At 51.8% G+C, this 11,434-nt stretch overlaps 1 protein-coding gene across 7 annotated transcripts; it reads left to right on the top strand.

The window, feature by feature from the left end:
• The first annotated feature begins 3,821 nt into the window (after nt 1-3,821).
• Nucleotides 3,822-10,469, top strand: LOC101684916 (leukocyte immunoglobulin-like receptor subfamily B member 3). Of its 7 annotated transcripts, none has more exons than XM_045076950.1 (13): nt 3,827-3,951; nt 4,105-4,140; nt 4,317-4,604; nt 4,749-5,051; nt 5,275-5,571; nt 5,786-6,088; nt 6,392-6,442; nt 7,315-7,431; nt 7,763-7,805; nt 7,886-7,923; nt 8,125-8,177; nt 8,939-8,977; nt 9,170-10,469. In XM_045076950.1, the coding sequence occupies exons 1-13, from the start codon at nt 3,918-3,920 to the stop codon at nt 9,314-9,316; spliced, it is 1,749 nt and encodes a 582-aa protein (XP_044932885.1). In that variant the 5' UTR covers nt 3,827-3,917; the 3' UTR covers nt 9,317-10,469. The 7 variants fall into 7 exon arrangements, with proteins under 7 accessions (XP_044932887.1, XP_044932885.1, XP_044932884.1 ...); XM_045076949.1 differs by having other exon boundaries at nt 8,936-8,977; XM_045076952.1 differs by having other exon boundaries at nt 3,822-3,951; nt 8,936-10,469.
• The last annotated feature ends 965 nt before the right edge of the window (nt 10,470-11,434 follow it).

Below are 11,434 nucleotides of genomic sequence, written 5' to 3'. Positions count from 1 at the left end.
GGAAGCTTAATGGAGAACATGTTGTGCACACACTCTCAAAGTATCTCCCTACAAATCAACTAGTAATTACAAAAGGCAAATGACAACATTACTGTGGAGAAACCTGAAGGATGCCAAATTAACCAACTTATGAAAATGAAAATCAACCATAAGGAAAAATAAGGACAATGTCACTGGAGTGGTATTCCACTGTCAAATGCATGACCTGAATCTAAGTGGGAGGTGCCCTTGGACAAAGCTCTTCCTCTGTATGCATCATGGTTTCTTTCTCTTCAGAGCACCCCCCTTCTCTTCAGCCCCTGAGTCATCGCCCCTCACCACAGCCTCATGACCAATGGCTGGGAGGAAAGGCACCCAAGTTCTCCATTCATGCACTTGTTTTAAACGTCGTTAATTCGGATGGCATTCCATGAGCTAGGGGAGCTCTGGAAATGCACACACAAACCACACAAGTGTGGGGAGAGGTGGTGGCTTGGGCAGGACCCATGAGTCTTCTGACCATCCAGCTCCGAACCAGGCACTGGGCAGTCTTCACTTGATGGCTCATTTGGACAGTGCCTGAAATGTAGAACTGTGCACTTATGGCAGGTAGAAATGGTTTTCTGAAAAAGGAGAAGTCCACATTTTCTTTGGGACCAGTACAGAGACTGACAAATGAGGAAGTAGCCATTCTGCTTCCGGTAAAATGTCGGTGTTGAAACACAGCTGGGATGGGAGGGTAATGCACGCCTACCCACACGTCCTGTTGCTCAGCGTGGCCTTTCAGACTCTGTCCCCGGGGCCCCGCTGCACAGCTGGGGCGGGCAGGAAAGTTACCAAGGTTGCAAAAATCACCATCCTGCTCTGCCTTATGCTGCAGGGAAGGAAAGTGAGTCATATTTTTGTGATATCATTTTGTACTTTTAGAATGAGCCTTGAATTCCACTTTTTTTTTAATTTTTTATTTTTTATAAACATATATTTTTATCCCCAGGGGTACAGGTCTGTGAATCACCAGGTTTACACACTTCACAGCACTCACCAAAGCACATACCCTCCCCAATGTCCATTGAATTCCACTTTAAAATTCCCCTCAAGTTATCTTCTCGGTGGTGTCTTACCAATTTACTATTCATGAATAAATAGTCTTAAATTAAGCATTGGTAATCAATAAAGCAATTATCAACCAATCATCGATAAATGTAGTCATTTGCTGTGTAAATGTTCGTTTATTGTCTTCTACAGGCTGAAGTTCAGAGTGAGGTTGCTCATGATTCAACAATGAGAAGATACAGCTTAGAATTCCATGGGTGATTTATGGCTTAACTCCTCCTGCTTGTTTACAGAATCATTCTAACAAATTCTCAGATATACACTCCTGCCTTACAAGGGACGATTATTTATGAGGCAGGGAGAGACACTGACCATGTAAGTAGCATGAAATCAGTTTGAAATGCAAAATTAGTCACTTCTGTGTAGGTCCTAGACACCCGTGAGATTATGTTGGATCTGTAGGGGAAGGGGACTTCAGAAGATATGGGAGTGGGTACACCAGGAGAGGCAGATTCAGATCTGGTATTGACTTTGAAATGGGAAGTCAGAGAGTGGGAACTTCTATTTAGGAGAAATGGGGTGAGGAGTTCTTTCCAATAGAGTCTGTTTCTTCAGAGAGGAGGAAGATCAAATGAGTTGTGCATCATGCACATTCAGTTTTCAGAAAGTGTGCAGGAAGTTGAGAGTGGACAGAGTCTTCATTCCCTGGGCACGGGCTTCTCCCCTCATTTAAAAAAAACAACGTCATTGCCTTCTTCACTGGTAAAATAGTAACCTGTTTCCTCCTGCAGATATTTTCCCCGCTAAAACGTGCCTTGTTGATCTTACCATTTTGTTAAATATTCAATTACTTCTGGAGGCCCCCAAAACACTGAGCCTTCTGCGTGGACCACTGCGAGCAGAAGCTCTAGGAGGAGGTGTGATTAGTGGGTCCCTGGACCCACCCTTGTGGTTATTTCTCTCGTTCTGGAACAGACACCCTCAACAGCAAACACAGGTTTTCTGATGCATGGAGTAAGATTCAGTGAAGGAAAGGCCTGGTGGAAGGTGCTGGAAACACCTCTCCCTACCAAAATAGGGAAACAGAAGTAAGTCTGCACTCTTGGAGAGATTACAGATTCATGCCATCACCAAGAACTCAGAAAGACACAAGTGCCAGGGACGCCTTCCACTCCCCACTCGACCTGCCTGCTTAGTTTGCACAAAAGAGAGACGGACCTTGGAGAATTAGGTTCTTGTATACCAGGTGATTCTAATTTCCACTTCTGCTCCAGCTGAAAACTCATATAGAAACCTATCTCCTGGCACCTGGTGCACAGCTGTAGATTGGTGTGTTTATTTTCTTGGGTCCACCCATAAAGGTCTTCAGGTTCAGTCTGTGGTTAGTTATCAGAGCCAGCCACACACTGTCCGTGTCCACACTTGTTCTGGACCATGTCACGTGTTCAGCCCTGCTCGCCTCTCCAGCCCGTATGGGTCCCCAGCACCCTGTGCTCATCTCCAGCCCTGTGCGCATCTCCAGCTCTGTGTTATCCAGGCTGCGGGGACCGTGACTGTCTCTCCATTGCAAAGGACATCACTCAGGTCCAGTACACACCATGTGGATTCCATCTGTGAAACAGGTATTAGCAACTATGCTAGGTGCTTTGTTAAGACAGTGGGAAATAAATCTCCCCAGATTTCAGGTTCTTGCCACCTTGGTGACATTTCCTGGACTCCAGCTGCCTGAGGCATGTTGAGATACCCCACCCAAGGTGAAGACTCTTTGCTTCATCTCATCCTCCTACTAATGAGACAATAGCTCAGTCCCTAGTGGGCCATCTTTGGAAGGTGGAGACAATATACAGCTCCCTGGGCGTGCTATTGCTTTGCACTTACTGAGTGTCTGGAGAGGCTGTTGGTTTTGAGTGGAGTCCCGGGCAAGAGAAGTCCTTGCAACGGATCCAGGATGCAGAAAGCCCGAGATTTATGGTCCCAAAGATCCAGTGGTGTTTGGAGCTTTGGTGGCAGATGGGGTCGACATGGTTTGGCAGGGAACTATATAGATGAAGCACAACACAGACATTAAAGATTTTGGAGCCACACTATGCTGATTCTGCAGAGAACTGCTCTCCTTTTGTGAAGCAGCTCAGGGTTGCTCCTGGGCTTTAGTGGAGGCAGAGTGCTTGGCCGTGAGTCATCACAAGGGTCCTTATGAGTGAAAGAGGGGGTCAGGGGGCCAGAGATGAAAGGAGGGCGGCAAGGCATACGGGCAAGGCACCCAGCTTGGAAAGGAAAGGGAATGGATTCACCCCCAGAGGCTCCAGAAGGAGCACAGCCCAGGACACCTCAACTGTAACTCAGGGGTGTCCATGTTGGAATTCTGCCCTTCGGAATGATAAGATAATACATCTGTGCTGCTTTAACCCACCAGCTTGTAGTGATTGGTTATGACAAGAACACAACAGGAAAATAATACACCAGACAGTCCATTTTTGATTGTGCTTTTTTGTTTTTAGTTTTCTGTTTTGCTAATCTGAGCTCCACAAACTAGCTCGAATCAGGCTAGTCCAGTCTAGTGTTTCTGGACCAGACAAAATGCAAGCATTCAACAAAACATGTTGGAGCTTTGTCCACAAGCGGGATATCGGGCCAGGAAGACAGGAGTTCATGGTGGGGGGAAGCCTCAGATGTGGTCAGAAACATCTGCAAAGCACGTTGCCTGCCCCAGTCTCAGCCCCGGGGAAATGACAGCCACACTGTTCCCCTTCCTGTGGGACAGCTGACGTGACAAACCCGTGATGGGGAGGGCTGGCCTCCGAGTGCCCACACCGTGTGTGTCTGCCTGTCCTGCGGTCACAGTGGGCCCTCCTTCTGCACAGTCGGAACGAGAAAGAGGAGATGCCATGACCCCCACCCTCACAGCCCTGCTCTGTCTCGGTGAGATCTGAGGAAGGGAGGGGTCACCCTAGTCTGGGAGGGACCTGCCCAGCCAGACTCTGGTCTCTTGGAGACTCCAGGCACAGCAGGATCATGGGGAGGCGGGGATCTGCTGGGATTCAGGGCAAACCTCTCACAGGGACTCTCTTCCAGGGCTGAGTGTGGGCCCCAGGACCCGAGCACAGGCAGGTGAGTCTGTCACCAGAGGTCCCAGTCCCTCCTCACTGCGGACAGGGGTCACATACCAGGCAGCAGCGGATGGAGAGCAGCAGCTCTGGGCTGACCGAGGGAAATGTCTGGGGGCTTGGGGCTGAGCTGGGACCTGGGTGGGGAAGGTTTGTGTCCCAGCCTCTGTTTCCTTCCAGGGACCCGCCCCAAACCCACCATCTGGGCTGAGCCGGGCTCTGTGATGCCCTGGGGGACATCTGTGACCATCTGGTGTCAGGGGGGCCTGGAGGCCCAGGAGTACCGCCTGTATAAAGACGGAGAGTCAAGGGTCTGGGACAGACAGGAGCCACTGGAGTCCAGGGACAAGGCCAAGTTCTCCATCACACACATGACAGATGTACATGCAGGAAGATATCACTGTAACTATTTCAGTCCCACTGGCTGGTCAGAGCCCAGTGACCCCCTGGAGCTGGTGCTGGTGACAGGTGCGAGTCCACTCAGGGTCCCAGCCCCAGGCTCTGCCCTCAGGAAGGGGGTGGTCTCTCAGGTGTCTCCCTCTCACACCCCTGCCTGGGGATAATGTGGGGGATCTGATCCGCATTTAACACCACCGCCTCCTCCTCTCTTAGGATTGCTGGACAAACCTCGGCTCTCAGCCCAGCCCAGCCCTGTTGTGACCTCAGGAGGGAATGTGACCCTCCAGTGTGCCTCACAGATGAGATTCCACAGGTTCGTCCTGATGAGGGAAGGAGAGCGCCAGCCCTCCTGGACCCTGGGCTCCCAGGCAGCCCCCCATGGGGGGACCCAGGCCCTGTTCCCTGTGGGCCCCATGACCCCTAGCCTCAGGTGGACGTTCAGATGCTACGGCTATTACAGCAACACCCCCCAGATATGGTCGGATCCCAGTGACCCCCTGGAGCTGCTGGTCTCAGGTGAGAAAGTCTGACTGATGCCCCATCCATGTTCTGAGGCACCAGACAGTTAATGAGGACTCTGCTCCCAGGGGAGCCCCAGTGAGAGGGTGGGTGAGGGGACCACGGGGACTCGCAGGTCAGCGTCACTGACCGTGATGGACAGTGAGACCTGGGAGTCAGGACGGGAGAAGGGAGGTTTGGGGAGAAGCAACCCCTGCCATCCAGGGCTGGTCTCTCCCAGGTGTGTCGGGGAAGCCCTCCCTCCTGACCCAGCAGGACACTGTCGTGACCTATGGACAGAGCCTGACTCTCCAGTGTCGCTCTGATGTCAGCTACAACAGATTCGCTCTGTCTAAGGAGGGGGCACCTGACCCTCCCCGGCAGCTTGGCCGGCAGACCCAGGCTGGACTCTCTGGGGCAGACTTCCCTCTGGGCCCTGTGAGACCCTCCCATGGGGGCCGGTACATGTGCTATGGTGGACACACTCTCTCCTCCGAGTGGTCGGCCCCCAGTGAACCCCTGGACATCCTGCTCGCAGGTGAGGGCTCATGGCATCAGTCAGGACCCCAGACTTTGCACAGGTCTTACCAGTGGAGCCCCAGGTGGTGGCTGGGAACAGGGGTGTGGGGTCCCCTGGGAGGGAGGGAGACAGAGAGAGACAGGGGATGGGATGGCACAGACTCGGAGGACTCAGACAGATGCAGTTCAGAACAAGGGCTGGACAGCCCCTCACCTGCCCTTCCTCTCTCTAGGACAGCTGCCCTACACACCCTCCCTCTCAGTGCAGCCGGGACCCACGGTGGCCCCAGGAGAGAATGTGACCCTGCTGTGTCAGTCTCAGAGCTCTATGGATACTTTCCTTCTGTCCAAGGAGGGGGCAGCTGATCCCCCGCTGCGTCTTAGATCACAGTACAGAGCTGGGCAGCACCAGGCTGAATTCTCCATGAGTCCTGTGACCTCAGCCCACGGGGGAACCTACAGGTGCTATGGCTCTGCCAGCACCTCCCCCTACCTCTTGTCCCAGCCCAGTGACCCCCTGGAGCTCCTGGTCTCAGGTGAGGGTTGCTGCCTCTGTCCCCTCTGTGTCCCAACATTGCTTCAGGGCCCTGTGTCTAGGAGGGCTCTGGTCTAGGATGGGAGTGAGGGGCTCCAAGGGAACATCAGTGGAGAGGTCTGCCCCTCATGGTGCAGGAGGGAAACAGGTCCTCCCATGCTTGCCCATCCCTGGCCCCAGCCCCAGGATTCTTCTGGTGGAGGAGGAGCTTGGGGATCACAGGGCACATGAGGAGGAAGAGTGTGAGCAGAGACAGGGTCTCAGGGGAAGCTCCAGCCCCTCCACACTCCTGTCTTTCCCCCAGGACCCTCTATGGTCCCCAGCCCCCCAACCACAGGGCCAGGCTCAGCAGATGGTGAGTCACAGGGGCTGCTGTCCAGGGGATTTTCTTCTAGGCTCTCAGAGATGCCAGCGGGACGACAGGGTCCCAGGGCTCTGAAGCTTTTGGGGGTGGGGGGTCCCTGGTGGGGGAGGAGCAGCCAGGTGCAGTGTGGAACACAGCAGGTCCCACTCTTCACCCTTGCTGACCCCAGGAGGCTCTGAGGGTGAGGGTCTCTATCAGCCTTAGTGGATGGGTCCATGGAGAGCTCTGAGTTGACCCCTCAGTTCAGGGTCCTCCGGAGGTGCTGGCTGGCACATGCCCCTCCCCTGTGTGGGCCTCAGTTTTCCCAAGTGTAAAGGAGAGAGTCGTGGACAGAGTAGATTTCCCATTAGACCATGGCTCTCATCCTGGGAAAGGAGGGCTCACGTGGAAGCCCCCCAGGTCGTGTCCTATGGGGAATTCTGTCCCTTTGCAGCAATGACAGTGACATTGTAAGCGGAGGGGAGGGAGGACAATGGCTGGGGGCATTCAGGTAATAAGGGGAATCTGGAAGGACCCTCAGCTCCAGAAGAAGATGCTGGGATAGGCTGTGCTCCAGATGAGGTGCCTAGAGCCCCGAGCTGGTGTCTGCACAGGGGACAGCATGAGGAGAACACAGGGAACCCACAGCCCTGGTTCTAGTCTCAGCCCTGCTGCCTCCATGCTGGGCGACCTGAGACATGTGAATGACCTCTCTGTGCCTCAGTTTTCTGTCTGTGGGGTGGGCAGAGGGGCAGCAGTTGTGGGCTGGGTGATTGTTGACGGGGTCAGAGCTGAGTGCACAGAGCCCAGCAGGTTCCTGGCACAGAGTAGGTGCTCAGTTAAATGGCATCACTGGCTCATTCATGGTGTTGCTTCTGCACAAGGTCCCCACTGGTACCTGTACATCCTCCTCACGGCCGCGGTGGCCTTCGTCCTGCTGCTCAGCCTTCTCGTCCTCCTCCTAGTTCTCCACCAGCGTCGGGTCAAAGGCAGGAAGCCGGGTGAGAAGAGAAGGAGGTGACACGTCCCAGGGGGTGGTTGCTGCCCTGTGGGCTGACCAAGGGTGGGCTCAGGGCAGCAGTCAGAGAAAAACCAGAGCGATGGGAAAGGCCGGTGTAGAAGGATACCTGTGCAGAATCTCAACCCAGAGAATCTAGAAACACCAGGTTGGTACCCATGAGCCAGTTGAAGGTACTTCCCTCCACTCAATCTGGGGAGATGGAGAAACACACAGGCAGTATGTGTGAAGGGCATCTTTCCCTGGAATCACATGGTTGGGGGCAGTTTGTACCCTCCCAGCCCAGAGGGAGACTGATTCCCAATGTCCTTCAGGGGCTGCAGACCCGGAGCCCAAGGACAGAGGACTGCACGACAGGTAACTCCTGCCTGTGGTCCCCCAGACTCCCACCCACCTGCCCCCACTATGTCCCCTAACATGCTGTCTCTCCTCCCCAGCTCCAGCCCAGCCCCTGCCGCCCAGGAGGAGAGCCTCTGTGAGAAGACGGGGGCCGCCCTGGGGGTGGGCTGGGAGGGTTGGGGTCCGGGGTGAGGACTGAATTCCCACATGCCCCTCAGCCCACTGCTGAATCCCTGGTATGGCAGATGCCCTATCTGGGAGCAGGGCGGGGTCTGTAGCTCTGAGAGGAGGGCTCAGGGTACCTTGCCAAGAGACACACTCTGTTCTGTCCTGGCAGACGCTTCCATGCAAGACATTCAGCCTGAGGAGGGGGTGGAGCTGGACCATCAGGTGAGACCCCCAGCCCTCGTGCAGACCCCAGGGCCCTTGTGGCACCAAACTGAATCCAGTGGACACTTCCTTGTCCTCACACCACCCAGTCTCAGTAGTGTCCCTCAGATGCCCTCACGCTCCTTGGGCACCCTGGGTCAGACCACTGTGACCTTGTAGGGCCTCCTTTGTGCTCCCCTTGTGTGGCTCCCAAACCACTGTCTGAATTCTGGTTGTTGGGGTGCATGCCCACGTCTCAAGAGGGTACATGAAGAAATGATTGTCCCACCGGTCACTAAGCCCCTTCATTCGTTCAGCCAGCAAAAGACATAGGGAGCCCAGCATTTGCCAGGCCCCACCTAGTGCTGCCTGCATAGCTGTGAGCAAATCTGAACCACCCTCTGTGAGCTTGCCTTGTGGGTGGTAGACAATATACACGGAAGTGGGCAGCATCCTCGATAGCAACGTATGGCCTAGAAAAATAAAACAAGGGGAGAAGGTAGTAGGTGCAAAGATCCTGAGGCAGCAACATGCTTTATCAGGAGCATGGCCCATGCAGCTGCAACCAGATGAGCAAGAGACACTGTCTGGAATAGAATCAGAGCCAGAGTACAAGTCACACACCCCAAGGCTCAGGAAGCCCCTGCAGAATTCACCAGGAAAGTGATCTAATGGGCAGGAAAGTTTGGAAGCCTCGCTCTGGCAACCATGGGGAAAATTGTCTGAGGTGGTCGAGGGGGATCAAGGAGAAAAACCACCCCCTCACTGTCTGTCCGCAGCAGAACACACAAGATGACCCCCAGGGAACAACGTATGCTCAGGTGAGCCAGTCAAGATCAAGACTCAGGTGGGGACTGGCCACTTCTCCTTCCCCCATGTCAGAGGGATTGCTGGACTCAGAGGACAGACAAGCAGAGGAAGACAGGCAGACGGACTGTCAGGTGGGTCCCTTCTCTGAGTTCCTAGGCTTCCCCTTCCTCAATCACAAGCCTCCCCTCTCTTCCCCACTGCAGGTTACTGCATCTGACACTCCCCAGGATGTGACCTACGCCCAGCTGAACTGCTTGACCCTCAGACAGGAGACAAGTGTATCCCCTCCTTCCCAATCAGGGAAGCCCCCAGCAGAGCCCAGCGTGTATGCTGCTTTGGCCATCCAGTAGCCCTGGAGGGACCCAGACCGCACACTGCAGGGAGGGAGGGACCACAGGGACCCTGGAAGGCACAGGAGCTGCCCATAGTGGGTGTCACCTAATGACGACCCCAGCCAGCCTGGACTCTTCACTTGGGCCAGTAAGAACTCCTGGGACCTTCTGGGAGTCACTGATTCTGCCATCAAAGATAGTAATACCCCTACACTTTGGAAATCAAAGCAACAGACTTCCCAATTACCCATGAATGAAATGAGAAAATCCTAATGGAAATGAGAGAATGTTTACACTAAAGGACAGTGTAAATGTTACACATCAAATCTATGAAATTGGAAAATAAGAACCAAGAACCACTCTATTAGAACAGAAAAAGCCTAAAATAATTAATGACAGAACCTATTCTATTGAGAATTTGGAAAAAGAATAGCAAGTTATTCAAACAAAAGTAAAGACAAGATCTGGCTAGAAATGAGGGCAAATTTAAAAATAGAGAAAAATCAGTGAAGCTGAAAGTGTTCCTTTTTGTAAGCAATGGTCACATTTATAAATCCTAGCCACAAAACCAAGAAAAGAGAGAGAGAGGGAGGAGGTACACATCACTATTATGAGGATGGCATCCCATACTACAGACTTTAAATTTAGAATGGAACATTATTAACTTTTATGCTGATATATGAGACAATGTAGATGAAATGGATAAAATTCTTAAAATAGAAGCTATTAAATTGATGAAAAGTAGTAACTATGTATCACCTTATGAATACATTGAATGTATTGATCGTGATCAAACCATCCCCCAACTGAAGTATGTGGAAACAGAAAAATAGAGAACAGAGTGGTGGCTGGCTGGGCTGGAGTGTGGAAATGGGAAGGTGTTGGTCAGGATTATAGGTAGATGAACAAGGTCTCTAAAGTTATAAGACCACAAGTTCTGGGGATTTCATGTACCACATCATGACCCCAGCTCATAACACCATAACCTATTGTTGAATGTTGCAAAGAGAGTAGATCTAAATGTTCTCATCACATACAAGAAAGGCAGATACAATATGGCATGGAAGTGTGAGCTAATGGCATGGCGATAATCATTTTGTAACATACATTTGTGTCTGTTGAGGAAGCTTCATTGGCAATTTCTCCCGAACACTGAAGCCCTTAGGAAACACACACACTCTCGCCCCCATGTGGTTACAATGCATACATGCACACACACATACTCACATGCACACACATACATGCAAACACTCACACACATGCATACTCTCAAACACACACATGCATACACACAATTAAATTATATGTGCCCTTCCTGAGAATAAAAAAAGAAACAATATTGTATCATGCTACAAAGAAAGACACCAAACTGGGCAAGGAAATTTCAGAATAGAAAGACACAGAAAGTTCCCTCACATAAACTCCAATGTGAATCTCTAAATAAAACGTTCACAGATGAGATTCAGCAATGTATAAAAAGGACTCTACATCATGACGGCACTGGATTTGGGGGGTAGGGGAAGGCAGAGTAGCTGAAAAATTTAAAACTCAACCAATATAATGTAGTACATTAACAGTATAAGTAAAAATGACCTTCTCTGAAAAACAGTCTGAGGGGTTTGAAGTGGTGGGGTGGTGGTGGTGGGAGGTTGGGGGAACCAGGTGGTGGGTATTAGAGAGGGCACAGATTGCATGGAGCACTGGGTATGGTGCAAAAATAATGAATACTGTTATGCTGAAAATAAATTAAAAATAAATTTAAAAAATGACCTTCTCGGGCGCCTGGGTGGCTCAGTGGGTTAAGCCGCTGCCTTCGGCTCAGGTCATGATCTCAGGGTCCTGGGATCGAGTCCCGCATCGGTCTCTCTGCTCAGCAGGGAGCCTGCTTCCCTCTCTCTCTCTCTGCCTGCCTCTCCATCTACTTGTGATTTCTCTCTGTCAAATAAATAAATAAAAAAAGTCTTAAAAAAAATGACCTTCTCACAAACCAGAAGGGAGGGAGATCAGGAGATGGGTGAACAGGTGTACAAACTTCCAGTTATATAATAAAGGTGCCCCAGGGGTGTAAAATACAGCTTAGGGAATATAATCCATGATATTGTAATGATTTTTTGTGTGACACATGATAACTGCACA

The sequence above is a fragment of the Mustela putorius genome, unplaced genomic scaffold, assembly GCF_011764305.1.
Source record: "Mustela putorius furo isolate JIRA1106 unplaced genomic scaffold, ASM1176430v1.1 tig00000196_pilon_pilon_pilon, whole genome shotgun sequence".
Classification (NCBI taxonomy): domain Eukaryota; kingdom Metazoa; phylum Chordata; class Mammalia; order Carnivora; family Mustelidae; genus Mustela; species Mustela putorius.
The sequence above is the reverse complement of the archived record's forward strand: the minus strand, read 5'-3'. Positions and strand labels throughout refer to the sequence as shown.

Bases quoted from the DNA above. Each gene is read 5' to 3' on its own strand.
- LOC101684916 (XM_045076952.1), top strand. From the start codon at position 3,918: ATGACCCCCACCCTCACAGCCCTGCTCTGTCTCG. The intron at 7,432-7,762 runs GTGAGAAGAGAA...AATGTCCTTCAG, and splicing joins GGTCAAAGGCAGGAAGCCGG to GGGCTGCAGACCCGGAGCCC. The intron at 7,806-7,885 runs GTAACTCCTGCC...TCTCCTCCCCAG, and splicing joins GACAGAGGACTGCACGACAG to CTCCAGCCCAGCCCCTGCCG.